Source organism: Osmia bicornis, chromosome 16, assembly GCF_907164935.1.
Source record: "Osmia bicornis bicornis chromosome 16, iOsmBic2.1, whole genome shotgun sequence".
In the NCBI taxonomy this organism is placed as follows: Eukaryota; Metazoa; Arthropoda; class Insecta; order Hymenoptera; family Megachilidae; genus Osmia; species Osmia bicornis.
Genome location: NC_060231.1, coordinates 2,615,919 through 2,639,245, shown reverse-complemented (window position 1 = coordinate 2,639,245; position 23,327 = coordinate 2,615,919). Strand labels below are relative to the sequence as shown.

General features: G+C 38.7%; 2 protein-coding genes and 1 long non-coding RNA gene across 6 annotated transcripts; all 3 read right to left on the bottom strand.

Moving 5' to 3' along the window:
- Positions 1-1,732: 1,732 nt before the first annotated feature.
- Positions 1,733-13,596, bottom strand: LOC114882353. 2 transcript variants are annotated; one of them, XR_006830206.1, is made up of 5 exons: positions 13,526-13,596; positions 13,354-13,429; positions 13,032-13,252; positions 1,975-2,047; positions 1,733-1,846 (listed from the first exon to the last, which is right to left on the bottom strand). It is a non-coding gene; the product is annotated as an uncharacterized LOC114882353 (long non-coding RNA). The 2 variants fall into 2 exon arrangements; XR_006830207.1 differs by lacking the exons at positions 1,733-1,846; positions 1,975-2,047 and adding an exon at positions 12,908-12,964.
- LOC114882156 (nose resistant to fluoxetine protein 6-like) lies at positions 6,498-10,369 on the bottom strand. Of its 2 annotated transcripts, XM_029199038.2 has the most exons (13): positions 9,990-10,368; positions 9,666-9,910; positions 9,384-9,577; positions 9,176-9,288; positions 8,862-9,104; positions 8,580-8,784; positions 8,324-8,489; positions 8,168-8,247; positions 8,016-8,111; positions 7,550-7,679; positions 7,243-7,417; positions 6,983-7,125; positions 6,498-6,910 (listed from the first exon to the last, which is right to left on the bottom strand). In XM_029199038.2, exons 1-13 carry the CDS (start codon positions 10,195-10,197, stop codon positions 6,803-6,805), a joined length of 2,106 nt encoding a protein of 701 aa, XP_029054871.2. In that variant the 5' UTR covers positions 10,198-10,368; the 3' UTR covers positions 6,498-6,802. The 2 variants fall into 2 exon arrangements, 1 of the variants encoding a protein (XP_029054871.2); XR_006830203.1 differs by lacking the exons at positions 6,498-6,910; positions 6,983-7,125; positions 7,243-7,417 and adding an exon at positions 7,766-7,935 and having other exon boundaries at positions 7,597-7,679; positions 9,990-10,369.
- A 1,284-nt stretch (positions 13,597-14,880) lies between the features above and the next one.
- On the bottom strand, positions 14,881-20,728 carry LOC114879720 (nose resistant to fluoxetine protein 6-like). Of its 2 annotated transcripts, XR_003789960.2 has the most exons (14): positions 20,337-20,728; positions 20,016-20,260; positions 19,379-19,572; positions 19,162-19,274; positions 18,848-19,090; positions 18,563-18,770; positions 18,303-18,468; positions 18,147-18,226; positions 17,995-18,090; positions 17,231-17,360; positions 16,924-17,098; positions 16,664-16,806; positions 15,449-15,756; positions 14,881-15,286 (listed from the first exon to the last, which is right to left on the bottom strand). XR_003789960.2 is itself a non-coding variant. In XM_029194931.2 (13 exons), the coding sequence occupies exons 1-13, from the start codon at positions 20,542-20,544 to the stop codon at positions 15,649-15,651; spliced, it is 2,109 nt and encodes a 702-aa protein (XP_029050764.2). In that variant the 5' UTR covers positions 20,545-20,728; the 3' UTR covers positions 14,881-15,648. The 2 variants fall into 2 exon arrangements, 1 of the variants encoding a protein (XP_029050764.2); XM_029194931.2 differs by having other exon boundaries at positions 14,881-15,756.
- Between the last annotated feature and the right edge of the window lie 2,599 nt (positions 20,729-23,327).

Sequence of the window (23,327 nt, the reverse complement as noted above, 5' to 3'; positions counted from 1 at the left end):
AGGTTAGGCATTTAGTTTTCTCGGCCAGATTTATGGTCGCCATCCCCCGAAGTACTGCTTAATAGCAGTTTCGGGGGTGGTTTGGTGGCACTGGCACTCCCGGGCGAAATCGCGGCGGGGTTTTTTGTTGCCCTCTATGAACCGTGTCGAATGATGCGCCCTATACTGTCATCGGACATAAGTCCATCAACACCGTCATCATCTTATGTCATCATTTTGACTATGTTCTCGGGGCGGAGTTTGGACATCTTGGTGTCGTAAAACTCTCCTCCCCATGCCCGATCGAACTCCAGGAGAGTCCGGCTTTTGACGCAACCAACCAGAGTTATTGCAACAATAGAAAAAGAAGCATTTATTGAAATCAGAAAAGAAACGGTGCAAAATAAAGATTTAAGTACTTGTTTAATGTATTCGAAGTTGTTACATAGTAATAAGATCGTAAGTCAACGTAAGAAAACAGAAGACTACTCCTCGAAATGAAGTTTTTCTTTTATGGAACAGTAAACTGCGTTCCAGAAAAACCAGCCACGACCTCCAGCAAAATAAAGAAAAGGCTGGGGTCAAAATTCACGACTTTACGATGTGCAGAGGACTCTTGGAACGTGGGAGAAGTCATAAGGCCGCAGAAAAAACAACTCCTGACTGCCCTTATGATGAAGAAGAAACTCAATTGGGCCAAAAGATGTTCTGGAGCTGTTTCTCGCACTCGGGACCTGGCACTCTTGTCCCAGTAGAAGGCATGATGAACAGTGAGGAATATAAAGCAGTACTGGAAAAACATTTTGGTGACCGTTGATTTCTATGGACCGCTCCCGAGGTCGATAGGACGCGTCCAGCATACATATATGGTATTTGTGGGTTTAGACGCGTTCTCGAAACTTGTTAGGCTATATCCAACGAAAAAAGCAACTGCGAGGATTGTCACCGGAAAGATTCTGAGCGACTATTGCGTAAAAATCGGTAAAGCGAAACGTACCTTATCCGATAATGGATCACAATTTACCGCCAAGATTTGGAAAACTGAATTGACTAAAAACGGGATTAAAGTTGTATTTTCGTCTGTCCGACATCCGGAATCAAATCCGACTGAACGAATTATGAGAGAATTAGGGAAATTATTCCGTGTGTTTTGCTTTGAGCAACACACCAAATGGACTAAATATATGTATATTGCAAATAGAAGACTTATTAAATCATACGACACATTGTAGTACTGAATTTATTCCAGTGGAATTGCATCGGGGCTCGGTACCAAAGGACCCTATCCACAAACTATTTTCATTTCCGGTATCCGATGCAATTTCACATGAGGTTAAGATCGTGCTTGCTCGAGAACGGCTGAACAACAAATACGAAGGTCGAAAAAAATACCAACAACCTATTTCTAAAGAATTGCTTCAAATTGGGGATCTTGTTTATTACGAGTCCCACACCTATCCAGTTTGAGTGACCACGTGACCCACAAATTCCTTCTCTTGTTTGAGAGACCATATCCAATCAAAGAATCTAGAGGTCCCAACCAGGCCCTCCAAACTCCCGCATTTCGTGCTGTAACGAACATTAGTGTTACGCCTCACTACCAGGATTGCTGGTATCGCTACAAACACATATAAATGATATCGGTTAGGTACACACACAAGCACATGGTCCCTATATACGCGTGCATGGTCTTACTTATTGAAAACTTTGAAAAATAAAAATAAAGGAAAGGAAAAAATTACAACAATATATGTGCAGTAATGGAAATATATTAAATTTTTACTAAAATATAATAAATATATTTATATCAATAATAATATACAATCGAAAATCACGTTCTCCACTCCCTTGGTGTAGTCAGGTTTAACTATAAGAACAAAATTATATAATATTATACATACACTTCATGCAAAAAGTATTATTATGTATACTTAGTATATTAATACCATGTTAATGGTTTTATGCATATATTGTATATGTAAACTGAATACTTACAATCTCCTTTTTCTTCTTTTCAATTGCATCCAGGTGTCTTATTGCTCTATTTTAATAGAGGTAGCCTCTGACACTGTAATAAATATTTTCATTAACAATTATTTACATATGCTATAAAAAGTATACATAAAAGTTATTACCAAGTAATTTCAGTTTTGGAACTGCTGATGTTATTAATGTTTTCCTCATGACGTATTTTTCTTTAAAGTAGCTACTACAGATCACTCGGAATTTCAGTTTTCAAGTGGAGGCACTAACTTTGGGTTGTAACATACTTCCACCCACTGTGCCATCTTCTGCTTATCCTTTCTCTAGGAACATCCTGCTGTTTTCGTTAATACACCCTCTGATGATGCATATTTTCTTCCTCTTTCTAATTTTAATAGCCTCCTTCTAATTTAATTTTAATTTTAACTTTAATAATTAAAATTAAATATATTACTATAATAGCAATGTAAACAGTTATGTTTTCAGTAACAATTTAAAAAAATTCTGTACTTAATTTCTATCTTCTCCTCCTGTTGCTGCATCTCATCAGCAGAAGTTATTGAAAAACCTAAAAATTTAGACAAAACTTTAAAAAATATCTTTTTCAATAATAATAATAGTCATAATAATAATAGCAATAGTAATAATAATAGTAATAATTATAATAATGGTATTCACAAACCTGGAAATTCAGTCACCTACGCTGCCACCATGTGTTACGATGTGCGCCATATTTCTTTTGTCTCTTTAAATTTTGAAGCAATTGGAAAACGCGGCGACAAACTTCGCGGGAACATCACGTCCCGAGTAAACCTAAAATTTGCATCAAAATCACAAGAGTGGAGTTTGGGGGGCCTGGTCTCACTTCATGTGAAGCTATCAAGGCGAATAGTGTATTATATGCGAATGGTGTGATAGAATAAATTGATATATATAGACATTGCATCATACAATTAATTCCACTTCCAATAGCCCTAAATTCCATCATTGGAACAAAAATTCAAAATTAATGTGTACATTAAGGGGTTAAAAAAAATTTTTCATTTTTTCATTGTTATTGCAAAATACAGGAAGTTTTTAATCTCAAGATTGGACAATTTCAATGAACTTTTAATATGTTGTCGGTGGCATGATTTTGAACAACTTTTTCATTATACATAATTAACGGAAAGCTTTAGTTTCCGAGGTATTCATGAAAAACTATTGTTACTACTACATTGAATTCTACGTATGCCTACGTGCCTCTGCCGGTGCATGAGTCAGCATGCAGACGCCGATTCTCTACTGTTTCTATACATGTATACTCTGCAAGGCATGTACCGATTGCAATGAAACCTTTCACATCTAATAGGAGATACATATTTCCGCGATGATCCCACTTGCAAAGATGTATGGAACTTGTTATCGTTAAAAACTATCGTTATTGCAATTAACCAATAAGAGCGGTAAACCACCTTACGGCATCCTACAAATACTGCTCGTTCCACTAAAAAGTGTGAAATAAAATCATTTTTAACAAAAAATACAACCGACTTCGAAATGCACTAAAAAGTATGAAATAATTTCTATTTCATTTATACAAATACCCAACAGCTATTAATAAAACCTATTTACTCGTTAAATAGTATATCAAATACATTTCAACCTTTTCGGAGGCGGCGCAAAATTAAAAATACCCGAATATACGATGCTGCCAATAATGATTTGACAGGTTGCCGACGCCTGAACTAGGATCTTCCTAGTTGAAGAAAAGTGTTTAATTTTGCGCCGCCTCCTAAAAGGTTGAAATGTATTTAGTATACTATTTAACGAGTAGATTGGTTTTATTAATAGCTGTTGGGTATTTGTATAAATGAAATAGAAATTATTTCATACTTTTTAGTGCATTTCGAAGTAGGTAGTATTTTTTGTTAAAAATTATTTTTTTATTTTATATTCATATAATGACAGTATGTAATTGCGTGCGATGAATACTTTATAATTGCGTAGAATGTAAAGACTTGACTTTTGTATCCTAATCGGGTGTTAGGGATACAAAAGTTGGGGGGGGGGGGGGGGGGGGGGTATGTAGTGCCCCCGTAATTCGCGGATCCTTTAAGTGAAGGAAGAGAGGGAGCAACGGTATAAATGTGGTAGGAGGTCAGGAGAGAAAGGCCCAGCTTCACTTCTCTCCCAACAGTTCTCAGTGGCATATGTAACTAAAAATTAATCTATACATCAACCGTGACGAAGTTACAAGAAAAAGAAGCGAAGGATCGATCCTGTATTTCAATTGAAAGAGAAAGTGCCGTCATCATTTAATTTTATTATAAATCGCTAGATCAGAGATAAGTATTCCCATATAATTTTATTGACAAAAAGATTACAAGTCTCGGTATACAGGGTGTCCCAGAACTGGGGTAGGAGCCAAAGAGGAATGATTGCTGAGATCATTCTAAACAACTTTTTCCTTTGTCAAAATGTTGTTTAAGGCTTCGTTTTCGAGTTATTAACGAAAAACACTGGCCAATCAGAGCGCGCCCTTAGCGCGGGCCGAACCACGAGAGTGTTGGGTATGCTCTGCGTTCAAACCGTGGTCGTGATCAAGTGCATCGGCACTACATCGGTGTAATAGGATTCGCTGTTCATGAGCAATCAATAATTCGATATTATTATTCCTTTCTTTTTTTAATTCATTATTCGATACAACTTTTGCCCAACGAATCCTATTATGTATATCGACGTAGTGCCGATGCACTTGATCACGACCGCGCGGAGCATACCCAACACTCTCGTGATTCGGCCCGCACTAACGGCGCGCTCTGATTGGCCAGTGTTTTTCGTTAATAACTCGAAAACGAAGCCTTTACCAACATTTTGGCAAAGGAAAAAGTTGTTCAGAATGACCTTACCAATCATCCCTCTTCGGCTCCTACCCCAGTTCTGGGACACCCTGTATAGGTACATTGATAACGAGTTGTTACTTATAAAGCTTATGTTAAATTCATTTCGTGATTTTCGATTGACTAGCCGGTCAGGTCTGTTGACCGTTGATTCTGGTTATTTTTCTATTTTGGTATGTTACTAGTCGTCAAACGCAAGATTTCCGTATAATTCTTTTAAAGATCCTAACCAGACTAGCCGGTCAGGTCTGTTGACCGTTGAATTCATTATTTCTTCTAAATGATGTCGATAGACGAATCCACTGGCGACTTCTATAATTAAAGGATTAAAACATATAAAAACAAAAAGAAAAAGGAATTTTTACAGCATTTAGCTCGCAAGCTAGAGGAAGTCCAAGTCAACGACGACGCAGTTTTTCAGCAAGGTTCAGCTCCCTGCCATGTTTCCAAGACTACTTCAAGGGTAAGAAGAAATACTTCAAGGATAAGAAGATTACTATTCTGGACTGGCCTGGAAATTCACCAGACCTCAATCCTGTTGAGAATCTGCGAGCCATCTTCAATGTCAGATTACAAAAAATGGACTGTACCACGAAAATCAAAACGGTGGAAGCAGTAATTCGGATGTGGTTTCGAGACGAGACAGTCAAGGCTAATTGCAAAAATATAATCGATTCCATGCCGAGAAGAGTTCAGGCAGTCATTAAAGCGAAGTGTAGGCATATTTCATATTAAGTAGTAGTAAGATAATCATGTATATGCAGCTAACACTAGTTTTATTTCAAACACATGATATTTACGAGAAAATTCTTCGTGTTCACAATACTGTGTGGCTAATGTAGGGAGCCGCAGGAAATGTTAGTAATAGACCTCGTAACTTGATTAGTGCACATCGAGCGGTAAAAGTACACCTTAGTGGATTGTCTGGACTGGTTGATATAATTGAATAACAATATGTAAGCTACAAATGATCTGAATTTATTCGCCTTGTAAAAGGACTTTACAACTTTTGAGTGTAATGTCGCGGTATTTAATGAGTTTCATTCTAATTTATAATTTTAAAGTGAATTCAATTAAGAGAGTTTAGTTTCGATTCCACAAAGCAAGAATCTGGTCTTTCTCGGTTTTAACGATCGCGAGCAAACAGGGCCGGACTGCAACAGTAATAATAATGCCTAACAACAAACAACGTACTGCATGATTACTAGTAGCTTGAAGAGGACTTGAATACCCTGATCTTGCAGAGTTTCCACGGCGCAGAGAATATCCGTACGAGAAACGTACTGACGTGTACGGTCAGGGCCCGCACGAAGATCCTGTACTGTATATCTGGTAGTATACAGAGCTCTGCAAAGCCGAAAAATAATTTAATACTAATATTTTTTGAATGATTAAGGTGTTAGATATAGTATAGAATTTAAGTTGGCAAACATTTTTATATTTGTTTTTCCCCTATACATATATTATCTCGATAGTTTGTAGTTTAAAATGATGTTCGTTTCCGGTTCAGTTGGAAAGATGCGTTGTATCTATACGATTCACGAGAAAAGTTTGTTCAACATATATAATGTTAATCTTTCTATAATTAAAAACTACCTTCTCCATTGCACATCACGCTTAATTTATAGAAGGTACCCAACATAAGGCCTTCCAGGCTGCCAGAAATATGATTTTTTTCAAGATATGAAGTAGATAGTTATTTTTTACTGAGTAAAGCCATTCAGGCCTTTTTTTATTAGTACTTTTTGGCTGACTAACCTAACCTAACCTAACCTTTTTCTACCTAATCGAAACTAAAAGAAAGCTCCCGCTGCTGATCGGACGGGTTAAAAGTTGTATTGTGTAATCCGCGCATGAAGAGCCTAGCTGGTTTCCTCGTACAGGATCTTCTTGCGGGCCCTTTATGGCTCCGCAATAAATTGCAATAAAGTCACTTGTGCAGTTGGTGGTCCACCATACTATGTACTGAGTGTTCGTAAGAATATTGTCGTAGGTACTTCAATTATCGCCGACAATAGAAAAGAGACGACGTAAGTAACTATACACATTCCGACACCACAAACACTCTGAAATGAAATAAATAGTACTTTCAAGAATTTACATCTTTGTAGAGGATATGAATGATATTCGAAACTTACGGTCGTTAAAAAGTCAACGTTGAATGGATAATTGCTAAACATACCCATTAATTGTATTAAGAGTGGATTTAGAAGGTAAGCGCAGAACGTTACTCTGCTGAAGGGAATCCAATACTTTAGTGACAAAAATTGATTTATGATACCTGCAATTGCAAGAAAAACAAAGAAAGCACTTATCAACATTCGTATTGTACTTAGGTGTATTCCAATTTAAAAAAAATCAAATAGTAATAAATTTGTAAGATATTGTTCGGTTTTACCGCCATTGTTTGTGGCACAGGCGATTACGAGCCACGCTATTCCAAGGCTCCAAGCAAATCTGCTAAACGTCTCGTAAAGGACTGATACAGTAAGCGACACGTTTCTATTTGAGATACCAAATAGAATCGAGCAATTACACAAAACGCTGAGGAACCAGCAGGCAGCTAACGCTTTCTGAAATATTTGATCAAAAATGATACAAACAGCATTTATATAGGAACACCAGTAACTAAGGTGTTTTTGCAAAAATTGAAAGCTTTAAAAGTATTGTAATATTGAAAAGAAAAAGGATCAGTAATTAGGTACCCTTGACAGATGTAATTTATAATTGCATTTTGCAAGAAACGCCGATGTGCCCATCCCTACCATGTACGGTGGTATTCTCATCCATGGTGGCACGTATACGGTTGCAGGCGTTTCAAAATGCATATCGAATCTACAAAGTATACCACGTTTAGATTTTCCATATTTAACTAATATAGAATAAATAAAGAAATATTGGTAATTATTTAATTTACAGACGGCATTGTTTAAAAGCGGCGATCGCACACTAACGCGAAAGATGTAACACGGACGCACACGAACAAGCAGAATTCAATAGATTAGTTTGGACAGTTTTTCGAAAATATCTCCAAAACTAATACCAAGCTGCGGTTATATGTACAGGAAAAAGTTGTTCAGAATGTTGATTTCTACAACATATTTAAAAATCATCGAGATCGAAGTTGCCGTCCGTAATCTTAATTATTACCGAAATATTTTTTATACTCACGTAGGAATGTATCCTGTGTCGTAAACTACATAAGCGCGCACCAACATGGATGAAAACATAGTAGCAATGCTCAAGCTTAGAGCAGTGTAATAGTAGCTGAATATGATTAAATTACAATGAAACGTTTCTACGAATATTGATGATACACTTACCTGCTTGATAACATCAAAACAAAGATACTAAAAACAAAGAACTGCATGTTATCGGCGATGTACCAGCTCCATGTCAGACACTAAAACAATTATTTCTCTGTAAAGTATAGATTTGTCAATAATTTTATATTGTCAATAAATTTAGATTTACCATACCATATCATTCCATTCGAAGAGATTATTGATGTAGAGTATATTTCTCCACCAGTATTTTGAGCATAGTTCGTGTATCGGTTCATCGAAATACATCAATGAAAATTTCTCAACCCAAGCGAAGCTTATGATGCCGAGCAATATTATAATCAAGTATGTCGGTGTAACCCTTTTGAATCATAGAATTTTTTATATGAACAAGTCGAGTCGGTTTAATCAAGATAATGGTTTGATGAACATGAAGAAAGCCTAAGTGTACCTGATGTATCTTTTGATGATTACACTAATGAAAATCATTACATCCCTGCTAAATGAAACGTTATTTACGTTCCTTTGTAATTTCAGATATCCATACACGACGAGGAAACCACTGATAAAGAAAAACGTATCCACAGACAGTGTGCCATTGGCTATGATTTGCGATTTAATATTGCTCAGTGTTATATAGCCCTCTGCCTTGTTAACTAAACTTAGCGGAACATCATAACATTAGAGATTGTATGAATAAATGAATTATTTCAAGTAACTGCATTTACTTTACCTGTAACGTTCACTCCGAATAATACAACGTGGATAAAAATGATCCATATCATTCCAAATACTTTCATGCCATGTAACACCCTCAAATCTTTTGAACTATTGTCTAATTTGAATATTTGTTTCATGTTCGAATAAGCTGAGAAACATATAAGGATTTTTACAACTCGATTCTCTGCTTTCAGTTCTGATGGTACAGCATCCTCTTCATTATATTCCGATTTATCCACCGTGTTGTTCTTCAATTCTATTATTGAACAACAATTCTATTATTAAACAACACTACGATCGTAAAACTGTCGCAAAACTATCGCTTACCGATAGTGACGTCGTCGTCGTCGTCTGTTTTTTTCTGTAGACGTTTCTGATATATGAGAATATCGTATAACGTGGCTACTATCGTTGTACCGAATAATACTGTCAAAATAAATCTACGAACAGACAAAATTGAATATCGAAATTAAATTCGATCGGTATTTAATCATTTAAATTTGGAATCCTTTGATCTGTATTCGCGTTTACGTACAAAATCGTAATAATTTTTCCACTCAGAAGCCACGCATGATCATCCTTCAGATTAGAGATTTTCATCAACTCAAAATCCGTCGAATAGAGTTGCCCAACTAGAAGAAGTCTATCGTCGAATACCTTCTTTAGCATTGTACCCACTTCGTTTTCGCTGCAGGATGCTGGTAGACAAAGCCCGAGTACTATTATCTCCTAAAAAGGTGTCAGTTTAGAAATACTACGTTTCTTCCATTCTGCTGTTTGCCAGTCGCAGCTTAAAATGAACAGGAATCATTCGTACGTCGATATGAACCCTCATATGATACTGCACAGTGCCATTCTGATTGAGATGAGCACCAAAGAAGTTGAGCTCGAAAGGTGGAAACTCTTCGGCTGGATTACGGTAGATTGAATTATTTCGAATCTTCTTCTCTGACAATGGAAATTGTCTCTTCTGGCTAAGGAACTCGCATTCTTGTCTATTTCCCACCCAATAGTTGTTTCCTGAAATGTATCCTGACGTTGGTTGTCCGCTCGCGTCCAACACTAGAAAATAACAACAACATCCAATTTTTAATTGTGTCCATTTGCAGTGAAGATTTATCGAAGAAAACACACTACGAACTTCTCAAACTCCAAAGTACACCGTGATCTACCGCGTCTCGGAATATCTCCATTTCTCGTCGGCATCTGGTCGAATTTAGTCGTTGTATTCCGGTGGTAATCGCATAGCCTGGCAAGTTTCCCATCAACGTTTCTGGCTCTGGTTTGAGTGCATTAATCATCACACACGTGCACGCTAGCAGAATAATCTTGCTCCTCTTGTATTTCATTGTATCCAGTAAATTATTTAACGCTTCTTAGTTAACTCCGAAGTTGATGCAATTACTAGTTTTGTGATTAATATATGGATGGTGGTCTAACAATAAATTGAACTTGAAATGAAAAACACCTGGGTTTTAGAATGAAGTTATCCAATTGAGAGCGTCGCCTTTGTGACTTACGTCGCCGTCGTTTTTAAAGACACGCCAGAGCACCCCACCATGATCGTTAATTAAAGTATAATTTTACGGTAATTTTTTTTGTTTTTTTTTTTCGTATTACACTGTGCGGCATTTGGGTCTCATGGAGCTATATCGGCTGACGATATGGCGGGGGGCTCATTAGCCTGGGCACGGAGAGGGGAGTTTTATGACCCCAAGATGTCTGACCTCCGACCACGGGAACATGGTCCAAATGATGACATAAGATGACGATGATGATGGATCGAAATGGCGATTGAGAGAAAAGAAAAGCAAGTGATGACTTGTCTAAAATCTCTATCTATGAAAGGAGACTCTCATGAGGCTAAAAGCATAGCAAGGATGATGATAGCCTGGCTGAGGAACGGAGAGGAGTGAAGCAGTAGCCACCCTCTGATCCGACCGGGATCATCCGCTCTCGTTCCTCCAATTAAGAAATGACGCGGAAGAGGATGACATGATCGTCGTCATCAGGAGAAGGAGGAAATGAAGAATGGAGGAGAGGAGCGATCGCTTCTGATGAGGATTAGGTTAGGTTAGGTTAGGCATTTAGTTTTCTCGGCCAGATTTATGGTCGCCATCCCCCGAAGTACTGCTTAATAGCAGTTTCGGGGGTGGTTTGGTGGCACTGGCACTCCCGGGCGAAATCGCGGCGGGGTTTTTTGTTGCCCTCTATGAACCGTGTCGAATGATGCGCCCTATACTGTCATCGGACATAAGTCCATCAACACCGTCATCATCTTATGTCATCATTTTGACTATGTTCTCGGGGCGGAGTTTGGACATCTTGGTGTCGTAAAACTCTCCTCCCCATGCCCGATCGAACTCCAGGAGAGTCCGGCTTTTGACGCAACCAACCAGAGTTATTGCAACAATAGAAAAAGAAGCATTTATTGAAATCAGAAAAGAAACGGTGCAAAATAAAGATTTAAGTACTTGTTTAATGTGTTCGAAGTTGTTACAGGGTAATAAGATCGTAAGTCAACGTAAGAAAACGGAAGACTACTCCTCGAAATGAAGTTTTTCTTTTATGGAACAGTAAACTGCGTTCCAGAAAAACCAGCCACGACCTCCAGCAAAATAAAGAAAAGGCTGGGGTCAATATTCACGACTCTACGATGTGCAGAGGACTCTTGGAACGTGGGAGAAGTCATAAGGCCGCAGAAAAAACAACTCCTGACTGCCCTTATGATGAAGAAGAAACTCAATTGGGCCAAAAGATGTTCTGGAGCTGTTTTTCGCACTCAGGACCTGGCACTCTTGTCCCAGTAGAAGGCATGATGAACAGTGAGGAATATAAAGCAGTACTGGAAAAACATTTTGGTGACCGTTGATTTCTATGGACCGCTCCCGAGGTCGATAGGACGCGTCCAGCATATATGGTATTTGTGGGTTTAGACGCGTTCTCGAAACTTGTTAACCTATATACAACGAAAAAAGCAACTGCGAGGATTGTCACCGGAAAGATTCTGAGCGACTATTGTGTAAAAATCGGTAAAGCGAAACGTACCTTATCCGATAATGGATCACAATTTACCGCCAAGATTTGGATAACTGAATTGACTAAAAACGGGATTAAAGTTGTATTTTCGTCTGTCCGACATCCGGAATCAAATCCGACTGAACGGAATATGAGAGAATTAAGGAAATTATTCCGTGTGTTTTGCTTTGAGGAACACACCAAATGGACTAAATATATATTGCAAATAGAAGACTTATTAAATCATACGACACATTGTAGTACTGAATTTATTCCAGTGGAATTGCATCGGGGCTCGGTACCAAAGGACCCTATCCACAAACTATTTTCATTTCCGGTATCCGAAGCAATTTCACATGAGGTTAAGATCGTGCTTGCTCGAGAACGGCTGAACAACACATACGAAGGTCGAAAAAAATACCAACAACCTATTTCTAAAGAATTGCTTCAAATTGGGGATCTTGTTTTATTACGAGTCCCACACCTATCCAGTTTCAGTGACCACGTGACCCACAAATTCCCTCTCTTGTTTGAGAGACCATATCCAATCAAAGAATCTAGAGGTCCCAACCAGGCCCTCCAAACTGCCATATTTCATGCTGTAACGAAAATTAGTGTTACGCCTCACTACCAGGATTGCTGGTATCGCTATGAACACATATAAATGATATCGGTTGCGTACACACACAAGCACATGGTCCCTCTATAAGTGTGCATGGTCTTACTTATTCAAAACTTTGAAAAATAAAATTAAAGGAAAGGAAAAAGTTACAACAATATATGTGCAGTAATGGATATATATTAAATGTTTACTAAAATATAATAAGTATATATATATCAATAATAATATACAATCGAAAATCACGTTCTCCGCTCCCCTGGTGTAGTCAGGTTTAACTATAAGAATAAAATTATATAATATTATACATACACGTCATACAAGAAGTATTATTATGTGTACTTAGTGTATTAATACCATGTTAATGGTTTTATGCATATATTGTATATGCAAACTGAATACTTACAATCTTCTTTTTCTTCTTTTCATTTGCATCCAGGTGTTTTATTGCTCTATTTTAATAGAGGTAGCCTCTGACACTGTAATAAATATTTTTATTAACAATTATTTACATATGCTATAAAAAGTATACATAAGAGTAATTACCAAGTAAGTTCAGTGTTGGAACTGCTGATGTTGTTAATCTTTTCCTCATGAAGAATTTTTCTTTAAAGTATCTACTACAGATCACTCAGAATTTCTTTGGGTTGTCACATACTTCCACCCACTGTGCCATCCTCTTCTTATCCTTTCTCTCTAAGGGGAAGGAGAACATCCTGCTGTTTTCGTGAATACACCCTCTGATGATGCATAGTTTCTTCCTCTTTCTTTAAAGATACATTTTAATAATTAAAATTAAATATATTACTAAAATAGCAATGTAAACGGTTATGTTTTCAGTAACAATTTTAAAACATTCTGTACTTACTTAATTTCTAGCTTCTCCTTCTGTTACTGCATCTCATCAGCAGAAGTTATTGACAAACCTAAACACCTAGAAAAAACTTTAAAAAATATCTTTTTCAATAATCATAATAGTCATAATAATAATAGCAATAGTAATAATAATAGTAATAATTATAATAACGGAATCCACGAACCTGGAAATTCAATCACCTACGCTGCCACCATCACACCATGTGCAACCATGTGCGCCATATTTCTTTTGTCTATTTAAATTTTGAAACAATTGAAAAACGCGGCGACAAATTTCGCGGGAACATGACGTCACGATATCTTTAGTTGCGTGTTAAAATCAGTGATACAAGCTATGCATGTAGAGAAGTGACATCAGTGCCTCCTGGTAGTGAGGGGTTAGATGTTGATATATTCAGACCGGACTCCCGCGGTGTTGCCATTTTTACTTCAGCACGGCTAGTACTAGAGTCGGCTGTGACTGTGACGAAGTTACAAGAAAAAGAAGCGAAGGATCGATCCTGTATTTCAATTGAAAGAGAAAGTGCCGTCATCATTTAATTTTATTATAAATCGCTAGATCAAAGATAAGTATCCCCATATAATTTTATTGACAAAAAGATTACAAGTCTCGGTATATAGGTACATTGATAACGAGTTGTTACTTATAAATCTTATGTTAAATTCATTTCGTGATTTTCGATTGACTAGCCGGTCAGGTCTGTTGACCGTTGACTCTGGTTATTTTTCTATTTTGGTATGTTACTAGTCGTCAAACGCAAGATTTCCGTATAATTCTTTTAAACATCCTAACTAGACTAGCCGGTCAGGTCTGTTGACCGTTGAATTCATTATTTCTTCTAAATGATGTCGATAGACGAATCCACTGGCGACTTCCATAATTAAAGGATTAAAACATATAAAAACAAAAAGAAATAGGAATATTACAACATTTAGCTCGCAAGCTAGAGGAAGTCCAAGTCAACGACGACGCAGTTTTTCAGCAAGGTTCAGCTCCCTGCCATGTTTCCAAGACTACTTCAAGGATAAGAAGAAATACTTCAAGGATAAGAAGATTACAATTCTGGACTGGCCTGGAAATTCACCAGACCTCAATCCTGTTGAGAATCTGCGAGCCATCTTCAATGTCAGATTACAAAAAATGGACTGTACCACGAAAATCAAAACGGTGGAAGCAGTAATTCGGATGTGGTTTCGAGACGAGACAGTCAAGGCTAATTGCAAAAATCTAATCGATTCCATGCCGAGAAGAGTTCAGGCAGTCATTAAAGCGAAGTGTAGGCATATTTCATATTAAGTAGTAGTAAGATAATCATGTATATGCAGCTAACACTAGTTTTATTTCAAACACATGATATTTACGAGAAAATTCTTCGTGTTCACAATACTGTGTGGCTAATGTAGGGAGCCGCAGGAAATGTTAGTAATAGACCTCGTAACTTGATTAGTGCACATCGAGCGGTAAAAGTACACCTTAGTGGATTGTCTGGACTGGTTGATATAATTGAATAACAATATGTAAGCTACAAATGATCTGAATTTATTCGCCTTGTAAAAGGACTTTACAACTTTTAAGTGTAACTGTCGCAGTATTTAATGAGTTTCATTCTAATTTATAATTTTATAGTGAATTGAATTAAGAGAGTTTAGTTTCGATTCCACAAAGCAAGAATCTGGTCTTTCTCGGTTTTAACGAATGCGAGCAAACAATGCCTAACAACAAACAACGTACTGTATGGTTACTAGTAGCTTGAAGGGTACTTGAATACCCAATCTTGCAGAGATTCCACGTCGCAGAGAATATCCGTAAGAAAAACGTCCTGACGTGTACGGTCGTGCATGAACTGCACAAATTACTTTATGGCGGGAGACATAAAGGGCCCGCACGAAGATCCTGTACTGTATATCTGGTAGTATACAGAGCTCTGCAAAGCCGAAAAATAATTTAATACTAATATCTTTTGAATGATTGAGGCCTTCCAGGCTGCCAGAGATATGATTTTTTTCAAGATATGAAGTAGATAGTTATTTTTCACTGACTAAAGCCATTCAGGCCTTTTTTTATTAGTACTTTTTGACTGACTTACCTAACCTAACCTAACCTTTTTCTACGTAATCGTAACTAACAAAAAGATCCCGCTGCTGATCGGACGGGTTATAGGTTGTATTGTGTAATGCGCGCATGAAGAGCCTAGCTGGCTTCCTCGTACAGGACCTTCGTGCGGGCCCTTTATGGCCCCGCAATAAATTGCAATAAAGTCATTTGTGCAGTTCGAGGTCCACCATACTATATACTGAGTGTTCGTAAGAATATTGTCGTAGGTACTTCAATCATCGCCGACAATCCAAAAGATACGAAGAAAGTAACTATACATATTCCGACACCATAAAGACCCTGAAACGAAATAAATAGTATTTTCAAAAATTCAGATGTCTGTAGAGGATATGAATAATAGGTAAATATGTACAAAAAGACCCGCGTTGCCCATGACCTTTACATTGACATATGTTGTCAAGGTCATGACCCTGAGTAACGTTGGCCTTGAAAAAGATCGCGAAGCATTAAAGTTTTCGCGTTTTAAGCAACCTTTTTCTATAGATAACCGCCGCTTGCCCATAGTACCGATACTGGCCGAAGATGCCATTGTGAAAAAGGACAATCCAGATGTCCATCGATGACTGGTGAGAAAGGCGCTGGTGCCTTTTGGTAAATTCCAACATGCACATAATGCATGTAGTAGACAACAAGCGGCAGTCATGTTTTGAATTTTGGCATGAGTGACCGACCGTCTTACGGCATAATAGTTTCGCCTACCTAATCTAATCCAAAATTAAATTAGCGGACTTGTTAATCAGTGAATTAGATTAGGTTAGGCTGGAATCAAGTCAAAATCCAAAATTACTGAAATCAGTTAAGTTCGATTTTTTAGTTCACCCGTTACACTGCTGAGGTCCCGGCCTCCGCAACCGGTTTATATAATTGGTAATTATATAATTATAAAGCAGCAACTTTACGATTTTTCCTAAGAACGACAAAATATTTTCAGCGTTTTAAGATATAATAACTTTCTATTTTACTTACGTCCCGACAGAAGTTGGTCCAATCAACCACACTGTGTGCAGATAAATACCGTAAAAAAGCGAAAACTTTAAAGATTCGTAACTTTTGAACGGATCGCGACCGCCACATTTTCCATGTCAGCATTACTCAGGGTCATGATCTTGACAACACATGTCAAGTTCAAGGTCATGGGCAACTGGAGTGGTTTTCACATATTTACCGAATAATATTAGAAACTTACGGTCGTTAAAACGTCAGCGTTGAATGGATAATTGCTAAACATACCCATTGATTGTATTAAGATTGGATTTAGAAGGTAAGCGCATAACGTCACTCTGCTGAAGGGAATCCAGTACTTTAGTGACAGAAATTGATTTATGATACCTGCAATTGCAAGAAAAACAAAGAAAGCACTTATCAGCATTCGTATTGTACTTAGGTGTGTTCCATTTAAAAAAAAATCAAATAGTAATAAATTTGTAACATATTGTTCGGTTTTACCGCCATTGTTTGTGGCACAGGCGATTACGAGCCACGCTATTCCAAGGCTCCAAGCAAATCTGCTAAACGTCTCGTAAAGGACTGATACAGTAAGCGACACGTTTCTATTTGAGATACCAAATAGAATCGAGCAATTACACAAAACGCTGAGGAACCAGCAGGCAGCTAACGCTTTCTGAAATATTAGATAAAAAATGAAACAAATAGCATTTATATAGGAACACCAGTAAGTAAGGTGTTTTTGCAAAAATTGAAAGCTTTAAAAGTATTGTAATATTGAAAGAAAAATGGTTCAGTAATTAGATACCCTTGACAGATGTAATTTATAATTGCATTTTGCAAGAAACGCCGATGTGCCCATCCCTACTATGTACGGTGGTATTCTCATCCATGGTCGCATGTATATGAAAGAAAACGTTTCAAATTGCATATCGAATCTACAAAGTACACCACGTTTAAAATTTTTCATATTTAACTAATATAGAATAAATAAAGAAATATTGATAATTATTTTAATTACGGACGGCATTGTTTGAAAGCGGCGATCGCACACTAACGCGTAACATGTTATGCCGGGTCTACACTGCTGTTCGCGAACAGTTTGCGAACAGCTCGCGGACCATGTCCGCCGGCAATGTGGACACTTTCGCGAACAGCGAGCAGGTTGCAGCGAACTGGTCAGTGAACAGCGAACACTGTTCGCTAAGGAGGCGGTACATCAAAGGGTCTGTTTGCGAACTCGAAACACAATAGCCTTTCAATTGTGCAACCGTTTGCGTTCCGTTTGCGAGCTGTTCACGAACTATGTCTGAGCTTAGGTGTGAATTCTGTTCGCGAACATTTCTACCCAGTGTAGACCCGGCATAAGACGGACGCACACGAACAAGCAGAATTCAATGTGTTAGTTTCGACAGTTTTTCGAAAATATCTCGAAAACTAAGGCCAAGCTGCGGTTATATGTATAGGAAAAAGTTGTTCAGAATGTTGATTTCTACAACATATTTAAAAATCATCGAAATCGGAGTTGCCGTACGCAATCTAAATAATTACTGAAATATTTTTTACACTCACGTAGGAATGTATCCTGCGTTATAAATTATATAAGCGTGCACCAACATGGATAAAGACATAGTACCAATGCTTAAGCTTAGAGCAGTGTAATAGTAGCTGAAAATGATTAAACTACGATGAAAAGTTTCTACGAATATTGATGACACAATTACCTGCTTGATAACATCAAAACAAAGATACTAAAAACAAAGAACTGCATGTTATCGGCGATATACCAGCTCCATGTCAGACACTAAAACAATTATTTCTCTGTAAAGTATAGATTTGCCAATAATTTCATATTGCCAATAAATTTACATTTACCATACCATATCATTCCATTCGAAGAGATTATTGATGTAGAGTATATTTCTCCACCAGTATTTTGAGCATAGTTCGTGCGCCGGTTCATAGAAATACATCAATGAAAATTTCTCCATCCAAGCGAAGTTTATGATGGCGAGCAATATTATAATCAAGTACGTCGGTGTAATCCTTTTGAATCATAGTTAGAATTTTTTATATGAACAAGTCGAGTCGGTTTAATCAAGATAATGGTTTGATGAACATCAACAAAGCCTGGGAGTACCTGATGTATCTTTTGATGATTACACGAATGAAAGTCATTACATTACTGCTCAATGAAACGTTATTATTGTTCCTTTGTAAATTCTTTGTGAATCCAAACACCACGAGGAAACCACTGACAAAGAAAAACGTATCCACAGACAGTGATCCATTGGTTAAGATTTGCGATTCAATATTGGTTGTTGCTATAAGGATTTCTGCCTTGTTACCTAAACTTAGCGGAACACCATAAGATTAGAAACTGTATGAATAAATGAATTATATCAAGTAACTACATGTACTTTACCTGTAACGTTCAATGTGTAAATTAAACTGTGCATAAAATTGATCCATATAATTCCTAACACCTTTATGCCATGAAACGCTCTCAAATCTTTTGAACTATTGTCTAATTTGAATATTTGTTTCATGTTCGAATAAGCTGAGAAACATATAAGGATTTTTGCAATTCGATTCGCTGCTTTCGGTTCTGATGGTACAGCATCTTCTTCATTATATTCCGATTTCTCCACCGTGTTGTTCTTCAATTCTATTATTGAACAACAATTCTATCATTAAACAACATTACGATAACAAAACTATCGCAAAACTATCGCTTACCGATAGTGTGGTCGTCGTAGTCGTCTGTTTTTTTCTGCAGACGTTTCTGGTAGATGAGAATATCGTATAACGTGGCTACTATCGTTGTACCGAATAATACTGTCAAAATAAATCTACGAACAGACAAAATTGAATATTGAAATTAAATTCGATCGGTATTTAATAATTTAAATTTGGAATCTTTTGATCTGTAATCAAAAGATGTACGTTTACGTACAAAATCGTAATAATTGTTCCACTGAGAAGCCACGCATGATCATCCTTCAGATTAGAGATTTTGATCAACTCAAAGTCCGTCGAATAGAGTTGTCCAAATGGAAGAAGTCTATCGTCGAATACCTTCTTTAGCATTGTACCCACCTCGTTTTCGCTGCAGGATGCTGGTAGACAAAGTCCGAGTACTATTATTTCCTAAAAAGATGTCAGTTTAGAAATACTACATTTCTTCTATCCTCCTGCTTGCCACTCTCGGTCAAATTATCGAAACCGGGGTAACCTCCGATCGAGCTTATCTTTTTACCATAGAAAACCCTTGAAGTGGGGATATCAACGGTGGTCATCCCATCTCTTAACTCCCCCCCCCCACCACCCCCGCAGAGGTGAAAAACTAAAAATTTTTTTTTCATTTTTTTTTTTATGTACCTACCGGGATCGGTGCGGAGACCACTTTTTCGACAATTTTGGTTTTTCACCTCGGCGGGGACGACGGGGCGAGTCAAGAGGTGGGATGACCACCGTTGGAATCCCCCTCTCAAGGGCTATTTATGATATAAAAATCAACTCGATCAGAAGTTATCCCGGTTTCCATAACCCTACCCCACTCTCAGCTTGAGAGGAACAGGAATCATTCGTACTTCCAAAGGAACACTTATATGATACTGCACAGTGCCATTCTGACTGAGGTGAGCACCAAAGAAGTTGAGCTCGAAAGGTGGAAACTCTTCGGCTGGATTACGGTAGATTGAATTATTTCGAATCTTCTTCTCTGACAATGGAAATTGTCTCTTCTGGCTAAGGAACTCGCATTCTAGTCTATTTCCCACCCAATAGTTGTTTCCAGAAACGTACCCTGACGTTGGTTGTCCGCTCGCGTCCAACACTAGAAAATAACAACATCCCATTTTTAATTGTGTCCATTTGCAGTGAAGATTTATCGAAGAAAACACACTACGGACTTCTCAAACTCCAAAGTACACCGTGGTCTACCGCGTCTCGGAATATCTGCATTTCTCTTCTGCATCTGGTGGAATTTAGTTGTTGTATTCCGGTAGTAATCGCATAACCAGGCAAGTTTCCCATCAACGCTTCTGACTCTGGTTTGAGTGCATTAATCGTCACACACGTGCACGCTAGCAGAATGATCTCGATCCTCTTGTACTTCATTATATCCAGTAAATTAGTTAACGCTTCTTAGTTAACTCCGAAGTTGATGCAACCACTAGTTTTGTGACTACTATATGGATGGTGGTCTAACAATAAGTTGAACTTGAAATGAAAAACACCTGGTTGTCAGAATGAAGTTATCCAATTGAGAGCGTCGCCTTTGTGACTTACATCGTCGTCGTTGTCGTCGTCGTTTTTAAAGACACGCCAGAGCACCCCACCATGATCGTTAATTAAAGTATAATTTTACGGTAATTTTTTTTGTTTTTTTTTTTCGTATTACACTGTGCGGCATTTGGGTGTCATGGAGCTATATCGGCTGACGATATGGCGGGGGGCTCATTAGCCTGGGCACGGAGAGGGGAGTTTTATGACCCCAAGATGTCTGACCTCCGACCACGGGAACATGGTCCAAATGATGACATAAGATGACGATGATGATGGATGGAAATGGCGATGGAGAGAAAAGAAAAGCAAGTGATGACTTGTCTAAAATCTACGAAAGGAGACTCTCATGAGGCCAAACGCATGGCAAGGATGATGATAGCCTGGCGGAGGAATGGAAAGGAGTGAAGCAGTAGCCACCCTTTGATTCGACCGGGATCATCCGCTCTCGTTCTTCCGATTAAGAAATGATGAAGAAGGATGAAATAAAGAACGGTGGAGAGGAGCGATCGCTTCTGATGAGGATGAGGTTAGGCTAGGTTAGGTCTGAGGAGTACGGGGCGATGGGTCTTGATAATCGTGCCCACCGCCCACAACAGGTTGAGGGGGGTGGGATCTTCGGCTTCCCCCCCAAGGTAGATGTTGTGGGGATAGGATGGGTAGGGGGGAGCTTCGGCCTCAGCCTTTGCCCCATCGCAGATCGGCGTCTCCTTTGTGGAGTTGACGGGCCGCGGGTGGCCGGGACTGGGGCTCCGCTTGCAATTGCACACGATCCGATAAGTGGCCGACGTCGGCGGAGTCGGCACTTAGGGGCAGGGTCAAAGGTTAGATCCTCCCCCGAGATAGGGTGCTAATGCGCCAAGGGTGGGAGGGTCCGGTGTGTTCGCAAGAGGTCCCAGGGCCCTCCCTTACGCCCAGTGCAGGTCAGCGTGGGGGTTTTAGCCAGTAGAAATACGGCACTACCCCGGGCCCCTCCCCAGGGGAGTGGGAGCGTCTTTGGAAGATTTCCCCCATGAAAAAAAAAAAAGTTAGGTATTTAGTTTTCTCGGCCAGGTTCATGCCCCCCCCCCCGGAAGTAATGCTTACTAGCTGTTTCGGGGGTGGTTTGGCAGCACTGGCACTCCTAGGCAAAATAGCGGCGGAGTTTTTTATTGCCCTCGATGAGCCGTGTCGAATGAGGCGTCGTCCGTATACCGTCATCGGATATAAGTCCATCATCGCCTTTATCATCTTATGTCATTATTTTGACCATGTTCTCGGGGCGGAGTTTGGACATCTTGGTGTCGTAAAACTCCCCTCTCCATGACTGATCGAACCCCAGGAGAGTCCGGCTTTTGACGCAACCAACCAGAGTTATTGCAACAATAGAAAAAGAAGCATTTATTGAAATCAGAAAAGAAACGGTGCAAAATAAAGATTTAAGTACTTGTTTAATGTATTCGAAGTTGTTACATAGTAATAAGATCGTAAGTCAACGTAAGAAAACAGAAGACTACTCCTCGAAATGAAGTTTTTCTTTTATGGAACAGTAAACTGCGTTCCAGAAAAACCAGCCACGACCTCCAGCAAAATAAAGAAAAGGCTGGGGTCAAAATTCACGACTCTACGATGTGCAGAGGACTCTTGGAACGTGGGAGAAGTCATAAGGCCGCAGAAAAAACAACTCCTGACTGCCCTTATGATGAAGAAGAAACTCAATTGGGCCAAAAGATGTTCTGGAGCTGTTTTTCGCACTCGGGACCTGGCACTCTTGTCCCAGTAGAAGGCATGATGAACAGTGAGGAATATAAAGCAGTACTGGAAAAACATTTTGGTGACCGTTGATTTCTATGGACCGCTCCCGAGGTCGATACGACGCGTCCAGTATATAATTGTGGCTTTAGACGCGTTCTCGAAACTTGTTAGGCTATATCCAACGAAAAAAGCAACTGCGAGGATTGTCACCGGAAAGATTCTGAGCGACTATTGTGTAAAAATCGGTAAAGCGAAACGTACCTTATCCGATAATGGATCACAATTTACCGCCAAGATTTGGAAAACTGAATTGACTAAAAACGGGATTAAAGTTGTATTTTCGTCTGTCCGACATCCGGAATCAAATCCGACTGAACGAATTATGAGAGAATTAGGGAAATTATTCCGTGTGTTTTGCTTTGAGCAACACACCAAATGGACTAAATATATATTGAAAATAGAAGACTTATTAAATCATACGACACATTGTAGTACTGAATTTATTCCAGTGGAATTGCATCGGGGCTCGGTAGCAAAGGACCGTATCCACAAACTATTTTCATTTCCGGTACCCGATGCAATTTCACATGAGGTTAAGATCGTGCTTGCTCGAGAACGGCTGAACAACAAATACGAAGGTCGAAAAAAATATCAACAACCTATTTCTAAAGAATTGCTTCAAATTGGGAATCTTGCTTTATTACGAATCCCACACCTATCAAGTTTGAGTGACCACGTGACCCACAGGTTCCTTCTCTTGTTTGAGAGACCATATCCAATCAAAGAATCTAGAGGTTCCAACCAGGCCCTCCAAACTCCCGCATTTCGTGCTGTAACGAACATTAGTGTTACGCCTCACTACCAGGATTGCTGGTATCGCTACA

Excerpts from the sequence above, each read along its gene's own strand:
- LOC114879720 (XM_029194931.2), bottom strand. The coding sequence starts at position 20,544 with ATGAAGTACAAGAGGATCGAGATCATTCTGCTAGCGTGCACGTGTGTG. Across the intron at positions 20,261-20,336 it reads TGTACTTTGGAGTTTGAGAA|TGTTGGACGCGAGCGGACAA; the intron begins GTCCGTAGTGTG and ends GTTATTTTCTAG. Across the intron at positions 17,099-17,230 it reads ATAAATTACATCTGTCAAGG|AAAGCGTTAGCTGCCTGCTG; the intron begins GTATCTAATTAC and ends CTAATATTTCAG.
- LOC114882156 (XM_029199038.2), bottom strand. The coding sequence starts at position 10,197 with ATGAAATACAAGAGGAGCAAGATTATTCTGCTAGCGTGCACGTGTGTG. Across the intron at positions 7,418-7,549 it reads ATAAATTACATCTGTCAAGG|AAAGCGTTAGCTGCCTGCTG; the intron begins GTACCTAATTAC and ends CAAATATTTCAG. Across the intron at positions 6,911-6,982 it reads ACGTTGACTTTTTAACGACC|AGTGTTTGTGGTGTCGGAAT; the intron begins GTAAGTTTCGAA and ends ATTTCATTTCAG.